General features: G+C 45.7%; 2 protein-coding genes across 6 annotated transcripts in view; both read left to right on the top strand.

Moving 5' to 3' along the window:
• LOC119387583 (uncharacterized) overlaps nt 1–18,274 on the top strand; it is a 101,784-nt gene that overhangs the window by 70,058 nt on the left and 13,452 nt on the right. The gene's annotated exons all lie outside the window — the stretch shown is intronic.
• Nucleotides 4,681–8,680, top strand: LOC119387584 (uncharacterized). The gene is made up of 4 exons (XM_037655016.2): nt 4,681–4,743; nt 6,321–6,448; nt 7,516–7,698; nt 8,305–8,680. The coding sequence occupies exons 1-4, from the start codon at nt 4,701–4,703 to the stop codon at nt 8,611–8,613; spliced, it is 663 nt and encodes a 220-aa protein (XP_037510944.1). The 5' UTR covers nt 4,681–4,700; the 3' UTR covers nt 8,614–8,680.

Below are 18,274 nucleotides of genomic sequence, written 5' to 3'. Positions count from 1 at the left end.
AAAAACTGCACGTTGACAATACTCACGTGTGTGATTCTCTCATTCATTCAGCGCGGTCACAGCTTACCTAAGTCGATGCACTGGGCGGACTAGCCACTTCGTGTTCCCGGATCAGTGTGACACTGTCTAAAAGCACCTAGCTTCGATCCATGCTGCTCTTTGAAAAAGGTGTTGATCTTTCTAAATAAAGGAGGGGATGGCAGCGACATGGTTGATGTTGTAGCGTTCTAGTGGTCAAGGCTAGCGAAGGAGATCAAAAGCAACTTTTTAAGGACCTCGAATGCTGATGAAAGAAAGTTTTCATTAGAGTCTGACACACGCACACACGCACGCGCACACATAGAGCACACACACAAACAAACAAGCAAAGAAACAAAAAAGAATCTGATTTGTTGTGTGTAAATGAGTCCAGAAGCGGCGAATGCATAGATGTACTGAAGAACCACTGTACATTACGAAATTGAGACGGGGTGCGAGTCCTGTGGCATGCTACTCAGGAAAGTGGCAGCATTCGTATACAGACACCTTGTGTGCGCAGTAAGGGCCTACTGACCGCGTCTATTGATGCACTGTCACGTTTATTCTCTTGGCGAAAAACTGATTAAAAGAATGGCAGCAATGCACCTACTGAGCTGGTTGGCTATAATTAGGGCGGAGACAACAGTGCTCGAGATGGGACAGTGAACAGCCACAGTGGTCTAGTGGCTATGGTGCTCGACTGCTGACCCGAAGCTTGCGGATCCAATCCCGACCGTGGCGGCCGCATTTCGGTGGAGGCGAAATGACAGAGGCCAGTGTATAGGTTAGGTGCGCGATCTAGAAGCCCAGGTGGTCAGAAATTCGGAGCCCTCCACTACGGCGTCACTCATAATTATATTGTGATTTTGGAACGTGAAACCCCAACAATTATTATTAATTAGAGTGACAGGTATAGAAGAACATAGAAAAGGAAATAATAAATTTTGTTTCACTTCTATGCATAAATATAGGTTTGCTTCACAGTATGAACGCGGTAACAAAGAACAAAATGGCGACAAATTTCACCAAGGTAAACAGTCTTAGTGTGCGAAACATTTATTAAAGCACTGCAGAGGCGAAGGAATACGTTTGTATTTATTACACTTTTAACAGCATATAACCAACGTTACGCGACAGTACCCAACATCAGCTAGCCCTAGCTCACTGTTAGCCAACAATATAGGAAGTGCTAGCTAACACTAGTCAACAGAAACTAACCAATAGTTGCGGGCAGCCGGCGAACATTAACGACTGCTGGTATTATCCGAGCAAAATACGGTAATATCATGGAGCCTATATCATGCAAACTTGATACAACATTTAAAGAAATGACCACAATATGATGTGTCCATTCATGCCACACATGCCATGAGATTGGCTTGCACTTCCTATACGTTCATGCCAGGGTACGAACATGATGGCGATACCTCACGAAGACGGCGTCCTAACTGTCTGTCCTCACCCTCACGTTGTGAGAAGATCAGCTTCGAAATGTTGGTGGGGTGAGGGAGGACGATGGTGACAATGCGAAGATAATGAGAAAGACGCAGTTCACAGGGGTGAGTGCAGAGAAGTCGCTTAGGTCGCATACGTGATGGGTTTGAGGTCCGAATTTTTTCAAGCGCACTGGACTTTCGCCACTTAGACGTATACGTTAAAGCCAACTTGTAAGTGAACTCGGTCATAAATGGCTGGTGTGCCAGCTGTCATAAAGTTATGACTGGCAGCTGTAGCAGCAACGAAGGTGCAATCAACGAACGAGAGTTTGCGCGTCACTCCGATGTTTCTTTCTCTTTTGACAGCTGAGCTGTTTAAGCTTGAGTTCCAGCGTGGCCGGCGACCACTCAAAACTCGGCGCATCTGTGCAAAGCGAAGTGGAAGCATAGCATAGCGATGTATAGTATAGTATAGTATAGTATAGTATAGTATAGTATAGTATAGTATAGTATAGTATAGTATATATAGTATAGTATAGTACAGTATAGTGTAGTATAGTATAGTATAGTATAGTATAGTATAGTATAGTATAGTATAGTATAGTATAGTATAGTATAGTATAGCAATTGGGTAGAAAAGGAAGTGAGGTAAGGAGGATTGATGTGAGGTTGAGGAAGAGGAAAAGGAGGAGGGGAGTGTAATGCACAGCATAGCCACGCATAGTATAGTGTAAAGGGGTGGGAAAGGGAAGTGAGGGGGAGGGGAAGGCCACAAGCTCTGCTGTTTCCTGTCTTCACATCACTAGTGCGTAGCCGCCCCTACTTTTTTTTCTCACTTGTTACAATAGTTTGACACTCCTTTCTCCGAAAAGAACCATCTGGAATTCACATTTTTCTAGCTCTGATTAGAAGTGTGCAGCTACTTGAGGTTCGACGCAACACCTACCAGCTCAGCTACAACAGCGGGTCGAAGATGGAAAAGGGAGAGAAAAAAAAAGACGAAAAAATTTTGTGTACACTGCGTTAGTTTCACTGGCAGCACCAAAAGTGTACCTATCATGCACCTTCTTTGTAAATAGTTGTTCGTGTCGGTTATTTCCTTTCCTTCTTTCTAACGCTTCGCCAAATTTCGCTGTTTTATGCGTTCCACAATACTCGCTTTATTATTACTTTGTTCTGCTGCTTGTTATTATTATTACTTGTTGTTCGTCGGCCAAAGGCTTTGAACATTGAATATCGCGAAAGGATGTGTAGGGCTGTGAATACTGCTAACAACGAGTTAATCTGCAGTTATTTCCGTGTCATTCGTTCTTTGTTGCATTGGGCTGCTATCGTTTGCTATATGCTTGTGTGGTATCCTATCAGGCGCACAACTTTCGCCTTAGATCGCCACGCGAGCTGACACAATCCTGCTTTCGCATGCATGGTACGAACTGTACAAAACGTCAAACTTCAACTTTGCATACGCGCGTGAAACTGAATAACCCTTACACAATCCTCGCACCCGGTACCTACACAGGTATGCTGCCTACCCACGCCACGGTTGCTGTAACACTGGCTACGCGCCAAAAGTCGACAACAACCAACGCGACAAGTGCCTGAGTAGAGTTTCAACGGCCTTTGAAACCTTCGGGACTCTCACACCTAAGAGAGAAGACCACCGGGCACGCGTGACGGGTCATAAATATTCAAAAAGAAACTAGGTGTGATTCAGCCAGACAGCGTAACCTTGTCGCCCGGTCTGCCAGCTTGCAAACACCCTGTACCCCTCCCTTCTAACGAATATTGAGCTCAAGCCGGACGACCGTCACAGTACACGCAGAGACAAACTGTATAGTGGCGTTCGGGCCGCCGTCTGTGAGTGATACGTATGCCCTGAGGTCACACCGCAAGCAACAGACGCAGTTCCGCACGCCGGGACTCGGCGGAGTGTATAATTACGACCGATCCACGTGCGGATAGGATGATTCACGAAAACAAAAAGGATAATGAGGGTGCTTGATGTGGGTCAGCAAAAACGAGAAAGAGATCCTCGCCAAGCCTGGCAAGGTTGAACGGCAAAGTAAATGTACGCGCCCACTATGCATACTGCCGATCAGGTAGTAGATATGGAAAGAGAAATGGAACGGAATAACGCGATTCCTTATATCCGCACTTGACACAGTTACGGGCCGTAACATCAGCTGTGAGAAAGAAAGAAAGAAAGAAGAAAGAAAGAAAGAAGAAAGAAGAAAGAAAGAAAGAAAGAAAGAAAGAAAGAAAGAAAGAAAGAAAGAAAGAAAGAAAGAAAGAAAGAAAGGCAAGGCTGTGTTGTGAAGTACGATGTGCGAGCGACGTCAACGCCGCTAATGATACGCGCCACGTGAGCGGCATCCGATTTCGCGCACGTTTGGTCCATTGCGATAGCAAGGTGCTGCGAGAGAGTGCCGTTGGCACGGACGACACGTGCATTTTTCTTTTTGCTTTTGTCCGCAAGTGTAGATTGGGAAACCACGTCGAAGACTCGCACCGCGACAGTGGAGAGGGCGAAAGTTGTCAGGGAAAGGAAAAACCGAGACCTCAGCGCGCGTATTGGAACGTCGCGCGGCTGCCTCGTTTAGTAGAGTGAAACGAGTTGCTACGAGTGGTGGGCAGGTGAGCTCCAGCTACTTTGATGTTGCGTTCCTTTCCTGACCTTGAGTGCATTTTTTTATGGTAGAGTACAACTTCACGGACATGGCTGAAAAGCCCGTGGCTTTAGTTACGTTTTGCCGAGACAAGTTAATGAAACTGACCTTGGACGTGTATATGGGTGATATTTGGTACGAAGTCCTACGCAGCCCTTACTTTTTTAGCATAATGCAGATTGTTCATTGAGAGTGTTAAGACGGTGCCGGTACTTTAAAATGGTTTATTGTTACGGAACTCGCCCTTGTGGCGCAGTGAAACTAGCTGTCAGAAAACAAGGAATTTGGCAATGATATGGTTCCAACGCTCGTAAACTGCCAACTGGGATGTGTAAATTAACGCACACTGTAAGATGTAAAATACTGCTTATAAAAAAGAAACTACAAAGAAAAGCATAAACGATGAACTTTAGGAAAAAAACTCATCGCTTATTACGACGATAAAATCATCATAATGCGTCTGAATTTATCAGCCAGGAAGTCTTTTTTTTGTTTTTGTTTTTTTTTAAAGTAAATGGTTCCTTATTCCCCAAAATTGGTTTGTTTGTTTGTCTTTTCAGATAATATACTTACCGCCATCATGCTGAAGCTTTGTATTTTGGTGCTGGCAACTGTCAGTTATGGTGAGTCTCTGGCGTACTAGCACGCTTGCTACGATTTCAAGCGAGTTTTATTGAGGGGAGAATGCCATTTATTTCAAGGGCAATAAATTTATGCAACCGAATTGCACACATGAGACAAAATTAAAGGGGTCATTGCTCTAATGTACCAAATGTAGTTGGTAGTTTTGAATGATGGCTGTTTTTAGGGAAATAAACGGGAGCGGGGGGGGGGGGGGACGGTTTAGTGTGCTATAACTCTCCCGTTGGAGAGCAGTAAGCTGCGACTGCGCATATTAACCGAACTGATACCAAGCATCGGAGAAAAAACAAACATAAAAGATTATATAAATACTGCGCCTGCTACGTTGTTGCAAATACCACTGAGATAACTCTAACATACACGGGTCCCATTAAGTGTACTACGTTTCCGTGACTGGTTTTATAACGCTGGTGTAAATATTTGAATTTGCCGCCTTAGAAGTAAAGTTGGCAACCGCAGTTGCCGCTTTTATACAGGATGTTTCTTTTAGACTACAGAAAATTCTTAAATAGTGTTCTTTCGAGGAAAAATGATTTCATAAAGGCAAACTACCAGATGGGTGGAAATCCATAATTATTGGAAACAGGCGAAATAGTAGGTAACTATTAAGTCTCACTAATTCCTCATTAATTGCCTTACGGCGCACATTACAATTGACTAATTGTGGCCGGTGAGTTTGCACGGCATAACCACTTGGAACGTAATCTGAGGATGGCGCGAATTGTCATATATGTGCATCAAATATGCGAATAAAAGGCAAATTTTTTTCGGTTCCTTTTGTAACAAAACACCCTTTTTTGTGCGTTGAAGCACATGGCCGGCAAACTCCCAAGTACTTCGCAGCGCACTCTGGTAAGGAATATGCCGAAACTGCTGTCACCCAGAAATTCGATGAAAGTGTATACGCCGTGCGAGCTCGCTGAAACAATCCTTCAATTTCGGTATGTGCCATAAAGCGAATTATTACATATTAATTCGTCAATCATAGGTATTCAGTTGCTCATCAACGTAAATTTAACATTTATGAACGTCAGCCGGACCTGACACTCCAGCGCACCTTTTGGCGAAATTTTGTGCTGTCCCCAAAAGCCTTATATTTAAGAATTTGGCAGTCTGCGCACAAACGCCAGGTGCTTTGTTGCCGTTGGAGCTGCTAATGAATATACAAATCATTTTCTACTGCTCAGTAAGACAATCAAGGTTGTGAAGATATTTTCGGCAAAGCTGATACTGCTGCGGCAACGTTAGCATTAACATGACGACATACTTGTACATAGAAACCTGTCAGCCGAAATTCCTTTCGGTGCTTATGATGCAGCGGCTGTCATTTACGGAGGATAACGCAAAGCGATGCATACGTTGAGTGCGCTAAATACGATGCGCAATCAAACACACTGAGCTCTAGGTTCGACTACTCCAAATATAACAACTGCTGACATAAACTGCGGTGAATAACTGCAAGCCGAAGTTTCTCTGTAGTCAAAACTCCCACTTAAAAAAGTGTCTGTAAAAGTATATGTGCTGACAATAATTTCATCTCTTGTGTATTCCCTAACAGTGTCGTCGGCTGGCGTCAGTGATGCGAACACATTCGTGGACACCATTTTCCGGGAAAAGATGCCATTCCTCGTGAAGGGATCACCGCGGCTTTTCCCCTACGCGACCATCGCAGACTTCAAGTTCAAGGTATACCACTCAATGTACCGTTGCTGTTAAGTAATGTTGCCTTATCGACATTGCAAAACGAAGCGTACTAAACTCACACATCTAATGAATACAAGAGAGGCCACCCCTTCGGACAACTGCTCCACTTTTTCACCACTTGCTCCTTGTTTCTTTCCTGATTCTCCGCGCTGTCTTGTACAATTCCTTCTTACGTACTTCATACCGGTATGAGTATGTTCTTCTTCAAGAAACGCACTGATCTGATGTAAGTTAGAAGTGAAAGCCACAGTCGAGAACGAAAGCAGCATACGGGTAGCTGCAAGAGTGCATTTACTCATCTTGACACGACCAGTCAGCCAGATGAGCAACGTAGACATTGATGTTAAGGACAAAAAGACAGCAAAGCAGCAATGAACGTACAAAAAAATGGACGCGCTTGAAAGTTAAGTCCTATCGACCTCTAAACACTTCAGCGATGATGCCCCAAGTTTTACACGTTTCTACTGTACCTTAAAACCATTTACCTCGAATTTCTTTACTGTTCACCCTAGGAAGCACTTAGGCAACGGCTTCAGTTTAATTTCGAGAACACTTGCACAGGACCCAAACGTGAAACAGTAGACACGCATACCTCAATTCTGACTTAGATAATTGCACTAAGCTTTTTTTTGTCGCCTCATGTGAAGACGATGAGCACATGTGAGCCAGAGAAGAAAGGGCAGAGAGGAAACTCTTGGCCAGCAATCCCACTGTGTTTCTTACAACGGAATACCAATTAGTCTGGTCTCATACCTTGCTTGTGCATAATGTGAATAACTAAGAATATAGACCTTAGTCTTGAATAAAAGCTCCCTTAAAGCAGCCAGACATGTGAGGTCATGAGGACGTACTGAATGTTCGTTGCTTGCCTTCAGTGGTTTTACTTAATTGCATTGGTTCACATTATACACTTCAGCAACGTGAATGGATTATATATCGAACTTGAATAGAACTTCCACATCAGTTGTGCCACTGCACGAATTCAATTCACTTGAAATCACAGGAATGGCATGTTTCAATGTCTTCATTGCGGGGAATATACCCGACAGGTGTACAAGAACCAGATCACCAACCGTGACCTCAAGGTCAACATGACGCGCGGCGAGATCCGAGGACTGGACACTGCTCTGCAGCGGTTGGGAGACTGCCAGGCGCCTTTTCTCCGTGACGGACAGACCGTCGTCGTCTGCAACCTTGCCGTACAGGGACTCAACATTACCTTCACTTCGCTGGTATGTTGCCTGGTTCTCGCGCACTGCAGGAACAATATGTCTGAACAGCATCTGATAACTTTATTCTCTACAGTTGCATTTACAAAAAAATCTCGGCCGAAAGCATTTCTTCGACTTGGCCGAGTACTTGATGGTAACTTCACTATAAAACAAAGCCGAACTGCAAACTTAAAGAGCCTTCCCGTCGATTCCTGGGATAGGAAGCAGTCGGACTAGTGAATTCAAGTAGACGCTGCAATTTTTCGGCTAGAAGCATTAGCCATGCGAAGTATCACTGCTGGGATTGTTCATTTACCAGCATTACCTTGTTATGCAATGCATTTCTTTGCGACAGCCATGTAACCTGATAAAGGGACATGTTATGCTTACAGAGCCTAATCAACCAATCCTCAGAATGCACTTGATTGTCAATTGCGATTTAGGGGGAAATTCAATTGATACCCTGGCTTTCAGGTGGTCAAGTCATTTACAGGGCTGTACACAACCAAATCAGTGACAAACGATGTCAACTGCAATCGATTTCTAGCATCTAATCATACGCTTTTAATAAATACATGGGCACTGCAGATTGAACAAGCTAACCAATTTGTCTAATACAAAACGCAGGCAAAAGGAGACACCCTCGTCGCCATTTGGAAGACCATCTGGGTGAACGTAGGAGTGAAGGACACCATGGCCCAGTTCGAAGCCAGCGCTCCTATTGGTCAGGGCGGAACCCTGCGCACTTTCCTTATCGATGACATCAGGCTTGACGTCACGTACGACAGCAACTTGAGCCTCAACGAGGGACGCCAGCAGAAGTTCAAGGAGGAAATCATTGTCAGAGTCAAGGACGAGCTGAGACACATCTTCTACAACGACTACAAGGACCTTCTGCGCCGGGCTGTTGAGTCGGTCACGTTCCCCAGGATCTAACCTGACCATGAATGCGATGTGTGAGATCGTTACAGAGACCAAAGTGACCTCGACTCACGCATGCGACTGAAGCAATCAGTTTCGTCTTCCAACGTAGTCATGCTTCTTGGCCTCCTTTGCGAAGTGTCCAGCCCATCTTTGTGACAACGTTTGTACTATCATATGTACCTATATCACTGTCCAGTTTATTAAAAGAAATGATGGCCATTTTATGCCTCATGCGAGACAAGAACTGCAGTTGGAATTGCAACCCCACCGCATTGAATGTGCAAGTAAAGCCAAAATGTGCTGCGTTTATACGTTCCTAAAATAAAGAAACAACACACTGAATTGTTGACTGCGAGTGGTAGTCCTCTTGCTTTAAACCGTGTATAGCGCTCGGTCTGCCTCATACGATGTGTGGCGTGTCTTGATTCCTTTATGTTGCCTATAACTTTGTTTTTATTGGCTAAAGGCGCCGACTTTGACACACAATGCTTTTTTTTATTTTTTTATTGCAAATTCAATAGGGGGAAAGTTAATTTGGCTTCTTATATTGGTATCTATTGACAGATGTGGAAGAGATCTGTATCCCTTTCCAGCCCGACAAAATCGGTAATTTTATCGAATATTATTACTAATTGCTGCATACTAATAGCGTTTTGAAAAGTAAGAAGACAAAAAACGGCATATTGGACCTAGAACATACCCGCACATATGTGTGGGCTGGGCTTTTATTCATGTGAACCGTGCAGCAAGGAATGCACATAAAACTGCTTGACTTACAGCAGAAAGTGCGTTGTTAGCGTTGTGTGGGAACACTTTAAAACAGTTCTTGTCACTTGAAAGGCACAAGTAGATATTGCATTTCTCACAACGCGTTCTAGTGCAAGAAGTGCAGCCTGGAAGCAGCAACGTGCAGACGACAAGCTGTCCACTGATGGCCAGTGGTCATATGAGTCCAAACGTTTGTCCACGCCAGGCATCTTCGCAGCACCAGGGGTTCTCTCGGTAGAATGGTTTGGTTGCACGTTTTCGTTGTTGCTTTCGAGTCTCTTGCGTTTGGGTGACGCACAGAGTGCCTCAGCGACAGCAAGACGAAAGTCCAAGAGGCTCATTGTGTTGCGTCTGAGCACCGCATCTTTTCGACAGGCGTCCCTGTATTCTAACCAGCAGTTGGCAATTGCAAGATCCACCATGTGCAAACTGACCTTCAAGGTCCACTTTTTAGTTTTCACTGCCACTCTGTAATATTCAACTAGTTGATCACAGGTATCAACACCTCCCATGCTCGCATTGTAGCGCCTGACGACTTCCGGTGCGGGCACATCGATGTACTTCTTCTCCTTTTTGGACCACCGCTTCACAGGTTCGACATTTGTGGCACCGGCACAAGTCGAAGCCAGTAGCACCGTCCCGCTGTCTTTCCACTTGACAACTGCTACTTTCTCATCGTTTCGAGTGAGTTCATCAAGGTCTCCTTGCTTCATTCCGAATCGCTTCTGAAGCGGACACTACGCACTCGGTTCGCCATGATAGTACCCGTGCCATCAATGCCTTTCTTGAGCAGTTCGTCCAGAAGAGGGATGGTGGTGAAGTACCTGTCAAAAAATATCGATGATTTCTCTGGCAGTGTGCGGACTAGTCTCAGCACAGCGTTTGGTCCCAAGCCAAGCGACGTTTCAGCAAGGGGAGTGGACTTTCCTGATATATCTCAAAGTCCATTACTAAACCGTCAGATGTGGTTACAACAAAATTTTTCAGCCCAAGTGGTCGGGCTTTCCTTTCACATATTGGCGGAGAGGGCACCTACCAGTAAATGGTATAATTTGCTCATCAACTGAGTAGCAACGGGGAGCTCTCCAGTTGGGTGCACCGGTTCCTAACCGCATCAATTATTGGCTGAACTTTCCAAAGCCTGTTCATATCGTCGGCTTCTCGCGGTTTTTCCGTGTCGACGAAGTGCAGACTTGACCGTAGTTTCTTGAATTCTTCGCGTGTCATTACGCTGCTGATGAGATCAAAATGGTACCCTCTCTTCCAGTACATATGCAGCTGCGGAAATCGAATGCAGCCCATGACTAAATGCATACCGAACAGCTGCTTTACCTTTTGCGCGGTCGCTTGCAGAGCTTTCCCATGCTTTGATATGTGGTACATATGGTCTTTTCAGCGGCATTTTCAAAAAACTGTTCGCTAAAATACTCTGAAAAGTATGTCAATGGACTTTTGACATCTACCAAAATATCGGCCCTTTCAATGACTCCAGGCGGGTCAGGCTTTTTGAGGAACGGCTTCTTCATCCAAAAGGTGCGACCTCTACTGTTGCTCGCAGGGGTTGTTGACTGGTCACCCGAGGCAGAAGGTGCGGGAACAGAGAGATCAGTATCTTCATCATTGTCATTGTTGCTTTCACCGCCAGGTTGATTTGATTCATGATTTCGAATTTCTGCCAACTCGTCGTCATCGTCGCTACTGAATTCTATGTCAGAGGAATCCAGGAGCTTCAAAATTTCTTCCATATCATTTTCGTCCTCTGGATTGAAAATTCCTGCAGGTGAAAACAGTGCAACTTTATGCATCACCACAACAAAAAGCTCGTTGCCGGAGTTGACTGACAGCTATGGCGTTGAAATGTTGCACCAAGAATCTGACCAAACGATTTTGATCCTCACTGTGGTTCATGAAAAGTAATAAACGTAATAAAATGTTACAGCTATACACCTATGCAACGCTAAATGTATTTCCTCACGGTTTCAGATACAGCTGTTCTTTCATGCAATCACGGAATCAATCATTTGTCCACTAATGGTAGTCATAATTCACGAAACGCCACGTCGTGTCGCTAACTTCACGCATAAGTAAACACCATAAAACACCTACAGGGGAGCCACCAATACGACTCGCAAAAAATTTTTCGGAATGAAAAGATATACCGCGCCGTCACAACAGCGCACGAGTGCGCCAACTTGCACTGTACCGCGACGCATTTCAGGACAACAAACGCCCAGCCCGCACAAACGTTCGTGTGGCTTTTTCGCGCGTGACCACAAAACGCCCGTGATGAGAACGAGAAAATATTTTAGTGCTACATGTTTGCCGACGTCTTAAATTTGCTATTCCATGGAAGTTTTTCGGAAAAAATACGAATATCAGGAACAAATGCTGACTTACGTTTCGGAGGCAGCCGGCGTGGACGTACATGCTGAGACGCCATTATCCTTTGAGAAATTTCTCGCCCTCTGGTGGTATATCTGGCGGCATATCTGACATGCTATCCTTGAAAAGAAGGGAAAAGCAGTCTCACAATCTTACAATATATCCTGAGTAACCTGCACGCCCACGGCTATTAACATTGTCGCTTTTAACCTTTTGGTGAAAAGAAATTTAACGAAAGGTTTCGATCAGTTAGGTGAGATCGTAATATATTCAGATCAGTAAATGGATAAAGGTGTTCGAACAGGAGATGCTGGGAGCAGCGCGCCGTTGGATATTTCAAACACACTTATCCGAAAGAAAATTCGCTTCAAGGACTGAATAAAGTGAGAGCAAGTGCTTATATTAAGGAGAATACCTTAGCACATGCGCACTAGAAGATGGAAGAGGCTGATAAAATATACAAAAGATCAACAACGAACGCCGAGCGCCTGCGTCAAGTGGTCAGTTGTATTTTCAGCACTGGTCCGTGCATCAATGAAAGTGTCTCTAACAGCAACGAAAGCCGTACTTCCAGGGCCACTAACTGGCCATCGCCCAAGTGTCGATCCAAGTGACAATGCATGATCGATTGCACATAGAGTACTAAGTGTGTATCGAGGTGCAACCTTGGCTATGAGTACAGGCGTCAGCTCAGGAACAAATGAGCTATGTTATCGTCTGGTGCTTCACGCGCATATGGTGCGACGCTTGAATGATGGATGTTAATTAAAGAGAAGGGTGTTTTTTTGCAAGACGCACCAAGGCCGAAGCGGAGAAACAAGTTTTGAAAATTCGCGGTTGTTTTCACATGTGCGCAGCGTTTCCCTCCATCGATCAACACAATCGACTGAGAAGAGAAAAAAAGAGAAAGAAGCTGACGCTTCGTACAACGTGATGTAGTCTCTTGAGAACGATTGAACTGTGCAAAGTTCGGTCGTTTTTAGGACTACACAAACGTCCCTTCACTGCCTTGTGTAACGAGCGACGAGTAATAGGGACGGTGTTGTAGTAGATAGACATTGGCCAATCGTCCAATAGTGGCCGAGCGTTATATAGGGATTGTATTTCTGATTCAAATCGAGGACAGCGGCCGGACAAACATTCGATGTTTTCTTCGCTACCGCAGATCCCGCACGCAGCCGAAACAAGTAGCGTTCACAAAAGCAAACAGCAGCTGCAAGCCAAAAAGATGATTTAAGGGTCACGATAACAAAAGGAAACAGGAACTCCGTACATGCTGTAATGACTTCCGTCACGTGCGTACCATTGTATATACCGGATATGCACTTTCCTGCGACATCCAGCTCTTTTAGTAATAAGCCTGCTGTAATGAGTGTATGAATGATAGAGATTGTGTTTCTGTAGCGAGTGATTATACGCCTTTCTCTTTTTAAAGGTCACGGACTAGAGAACATGAGTTGATATCTGTGAGGGCTACAACTCTTGAAACACGAAAAGGCTGCACAATGCGTTGCAAAGCTCATGCGACTTGTCTATTGTTCTATTAATGCACTCAATGCACTGGCATTGTAGAGAAGATGTGGTAAAAAAGTAACACACAAACAGAAACAAGTTCACATATATATAAATGTAGTTAGAATCAGCACGGTGTACAGCAAAAACGGAAGTAGTATGCAAAGCATGAAATACACTCAAAAAGTATAATGAAAAGGTAAAAGTTCTGGAAGAAGCCACACCGTGATGACAAGTGAGGTCAGCGCTGTTCCAATGAGAAGAATACAGCCACAAGGTATGCTGCTGAACGCGCCTTCACTAGCCACCTATAATGGATGAAGTAAGCTAGAAATCCTAACCGCATTATTACACACGTGCCATACAGCGACAGACTACAGTGGTATCCCTTTGATGTGTACATGCCAAAGAAAGCTTCACAAAACGCAGTCTTCCAAACAGAACAAATTTTGTTGCCCTCGCTCATGCATACCGCAGCTCTTAGAAATTTCTACGCTACAAAGGAAAAGCAGAAACCTACGATTGCTGCTACTATGCTCGGTGTAAATTCCAGGCGATGTAATACGAAGGAGATCAAAAAGTGGCATGTCTTATCACAGGCAGCCTCGTATGCAGTACGAAGAAAGTTTTCAGTAACACTTATAAAGGGTCTTTATAACTCCGTAGGATCAAGCTCCTCGAGCCCCTTGCCTACGTGCTGTGGGTAGGGCGGAATGTCAATCCTCTTCAATGTGTATCTCCCTGCTGCGTTCTGGCTGAATCTCTCTGGTTGTGTTAATGTGCACACAGAGAGCCATGAGGGGAGACGTAGGGCTCGCGCAGCGTGGCTCCGAGCACTTCTGCGCCGTCTGAACAGGGAGGACGTCTACTACGTTGACGTCGCTTGCTACAGGGAACCAAATCCTCAGAGGAAACGTCATGACCGCCAACACTTTGTCGCGGTGGTACTCAACAAACACGGCTAAACGGTAAATTCGTTCTCTTTCAGAGAGTCCTCAGTGACGGAGGCGAAAACCAGGGCTATCGCACTGCCCATACATACGACTGAATGTCGATAACGTGGCAGTACCATCGTCACGGACTCTCAGGCCGCCTGTCGTCTTCTTTCGCGAGGCAGAATTCCCAAAGGGTGTCGCGCTGTAAGGAAACATTGTCTCCATAACAGCCACACGATCTTCTGGTGCCCAGAACATCAAGGGTTGGAGGAAAATGAGAGGGCGGACACCGCTGAGCGCGCACTAACTTTCCGAGCAGCGACACTGGCCACCTCAGCAGACTTCCAAATCCCAACTCCTTATGAGGATTATAATCCGGGAATCGCAACGGACCTGTTTGCCCATCAGCGTTTCACTCGACAAGTATACGACCCTTCCCACAAACGCCTAACATGAGAGGAGGCCCTCATTTGGAGAAAAATTCAAACTGGGGTTTATCCATACTTAAAAAGATTACACGACATGTTTCCGACGTGCTATCGAGGTTCCTGCCTCTGGTGCGGAGGAAGTCCTACACTGTATTTCATTACGTGGGACTGCTCAAAGCATCTTCCACACCTGACAGACACAGAACTGTCACCAACACACACTTTGGAGCAGGGGGACGCGACTGTCCAGCTCTAACCTGGCCGACCAGCAAGCTCTGATGGACCAGGTTGAACGCGCCTGAGGCCAGTGGGGCCCTCGACTAAGGCTCCTCTCATAAAAAAATTTTTATTTCGTTAAAGTTTTTCTGCTCTGATCTCTTTCAGTAACATATGAGACACACTTAAAATTCAAGAATGACTTTTCGCACGTTGTACAAGCTATCTCATACAAGCTATCTCATACAAGCTATCTCTTTTCGCGCACCACTCAGTCGGCCGGCGGACTCCCGGACGTCTAGGCGTCCGTCCCCCTTAAAAGGTACTAATAACGTTGTATACCTCTATCCATCCATGCATTCGGATTAAAGGACAAGAATTTCGGAACGCACGTAATCTACATTGTTTGCACTTGGCACGCGCAGACCCGGTATAAGTGTTCCATGCCTGCGCAACCACAGTGAACACGTACTTAGGTGTTCGTAGACGGCACATATTTCTCAAAAGTGATTTTCAGGAACTATATTGAGCGCAAAGCATGGCACAACGAAGCATGAGCCCGTCGTCGCTCACTGGGTAACCTATTTCTCTGTTTCTATATACTTCTCCATAGAGCTGGGCGGCCTTCGTTGTTCTCTTTAGTTTTCTTTTTCTTCTTCCTCTCTTTTCTCTCTTCTCTCTGTTTCTTTTTGTCTTTTTTGTCTCTGTTTATTTCTATTTCTGGCCTTTCCTTTCTATTCCTTTATCTTTCTTTCTCTTTCTCTCTTATCTTTGTCTCACTCTCTCTCTATTTCTCGCTTGCTTCCTCTTTCTTTCCACCTTTTTTCTCTTCTCTCTATTTTTCTCTCTCATTCTCATATGCTACGCTTTATTCTCTTCCCTCCCCTTTTCCTCGCACTCGCCCTCAGGCCTCTCCTCCTCACCCTCCTCACTTCCCTTTTCTATCCCTTTGTTATACGATACTATACAGGCTATGCTATGCTCTATCAGCATGCCTGGATAGCCGAGTGTTTAAGACGCTCTCCTTCGCATCGTGGGTACGCGGGTTTGAATCCCGCCGCCTCATGCGGAATTCCTTTTGGCCAAGATTTTCTTTTCTTTATATCTTTGTTCTTTCTGTCTCTGTGTCTTTCTTCGCCCTGCTCTTCAATCTCACATATCTCCTTCGCTTTGTTCCTTCCCCTTGAATACGCCGGGCAAATCGGTGCACTTGTTCTAGGAGCGAAGCAGAAGAAGAGGTCGAAGACAGCGCGTACCGGTTCATGATGATGATAATTTTGGGTCACGACACATTTCGCCGAGCTAGAACAACATCGCTGTTAAAAAAAAGGAAAGGCTACAGAAGATTGGACTGAGTGAAATCTGGCTTCGGGCAGTATTGCCGTATGAGTTCAAGTCGACCGAAATTATCTTCCTTATATTAAGTTAGGCTACCAGTTTTGGGGTTTGAGGTGTTGATGGACGGATGAGAATGCTAAAAAGAAAAACTATTGATGTGCTACGTCAGGTTTGTTAGAAATCACCCAGTAAGTGATGTGGAAACAAAGTATGAGGAGTGGGCGTTAGGTGTCAGACATAGAGACTTTTACCAGTACAGACAGCAGTGTCTGGTCGCAAAGCTTTTCCACGAGCCGCGCTCACTTACGCTGCACTGACCGGATTTTCACCGCTTGCTATCTCGTGTTTTTCCTGCGCGGCAGAGGCGGAGTGTTGCACCCATCGTTGCGCTATGCCCTTCGAGACGCGTGTAGTCCTTAGACTTTCTCAAGCTCAGTGTGGATTCCTTTTTATTCTTCTCTTTTCTGTGAAGCTGCGAAGTCTGAGTGCGACTATAAAGGTTCTAAAAGCGCTTCTCTGCCTGCCTTCATAACCCCAGGTCCTTTAGACAATTTCACTTTAAAAAGGAAAACGTTCGCACAGCCACGGCTTGCTTCACGGCGGCCGTGATAGGCATAAAGCATGCACAATTTTGACGTCCTCGATTACACCGCAGTCACCGAAACCGCATGTTATGTATGCTTTTCTTCAACGCGGTGTACATGCGTTGTCATAGCACACAAGTATACCCCGGAGCACATCCGTGTTTGTGAGCAGACTTGAGTATGAACGCTAATTAGTGCCGGTAAGTGTGAGTGGATGTTAGTATATGCGTGAACATGAGTAAGAAAGACAGAGAGAGATCATAAAGCAAAGGTAGCGAGGTTAACCAGGTTACACCTGGTTTGCGTCCCTACACTGGGTGAGGGTGAAGTGGACGAAAATAGAAACACTCACAAGGTCCCCTATGCATTCGCATAAGGACGACTCGAAGGCGAAATTAATATTCTTTTTCTTCTAAGTCGAAGTATTGATCCTCCCCCGCCTCCCTCTGAAAGCTTTTTTGCACATAACGTGGTTTTGCATTGCCTCCAGGACTGAAGGCATTGAAAGCTTTCTGCGCCTCACCTAACATTGCACTGCCTCCGTGATCAGCCCACTTTTGACCGAGCGACGATGTCACGTGATGACGTCACCATCGACGTCATCGCCTGGTGATGCTTTTTTGCACCCCTCGTGTCATGGAAGAAGGAAATGCCTCGTGTTGACGCCGCCGACGCGGCACACCGACGCCGCCGATGGTCAATTCTCGCGTTCGCTGAGCATATAAGGATCTTCGCCTTGGTTAGGATCGCGAGTGAGCTGCATTTGAGCTTGAGTAGACCTATGAACGCGCGTGATATCCCGTGAGCGTGAGTGGACGTCAGCAATACCGTGAGGGAGTACCTGAGTATCCTGTGCGGGAAAGTGGACCAGGGCAAGGATTCAAATTAGACAACAAACAAAAGAGCTACTGCGGCGCACATTTTGTGGGATTGTGGACAGAATCCGAGGGAGGCAACGACGGTGACGACGATCCCACCGTGGCTTGCGGCCGCCGCGGGAAGCGACAAACGGGAAGAACAGACACGGGCCGTCCGGCAGATTTCGTCTGCCCTCGAAAGCAGCGCCCGAGTGAAAGCGCCAGGTGCTCGCTACCACCCAGCACAGGGGCAGGCGCGGATGCCTGAAGAATGCGGGTGTAGCGAGGGCTGCGAGTAGAGGACGTCATGCCGAGGTGATGTGTGGCCGCATCGCGATGATCCTCCCCTCGCGGGGCTAGGATTGTCGTCCGCCGGATAAACAAATAAAGTCTTTAACTAACTAACTAACCTAGAACGACAGAATGTCGAGCTAGTTGGTAGGGATTGGTCGCAAAAGCAGGGGAGGCGTGCGAACACCGACACAAGAGACGAGAACGACAACTCAAACACTGACTATCGGCTAACTGGAAAGGATCACTGTGGCGGAAAAGAAACTAGACAGCAAACTTAGCTGTGCATGCAGAGGTACATGAACGCCAGCTGCCTATCACGCACTAGTGCGGATATACGCGAGATATAACTCTTCACGAAT

Source organism: Rhipicephalus sanguineus, chromosome 3 (assembly GCF_013339695.2).
Source record: "Rhipicephalus sanguineus isolate Rsan-2018 chromosome 3, BIME_Rsan_1.4, whole genome shotgun sequence".
NCBI classification, from domain to species: Eukaryota; Metazoa; Arthropoda; class Arachnida; order Ixodida; family Ixodidae; genus Rhipicephalus; species Rhipicephalus sanguineus.
This window is presented reverse-complemented; position numbering and strand designations above follow the sequence as displayed.

Coding starts and splice junctions, on each gene's coding strand:
- LOC119387584 (XM_037655016.2), top strand. CDS start 4,701: ATGCTGAAGCTTTGTATTTTGGTGCTGGCAACTGTCAGTTATG. Junction 4,744..6,320: donor GCTGGCAACTGTCAGTTATG/GTGAGTCTCTGG, acceptor ATTCCCTAACAG/TGTCGTCGGCTGGCGTCAGT. Junction 6,449..7,515: donor TCGCAGACTTCAAGTTCAAG/GTATACCACTCA, acceptor TATACCCGACAG/GTGTACAAGAACCAGATCAC.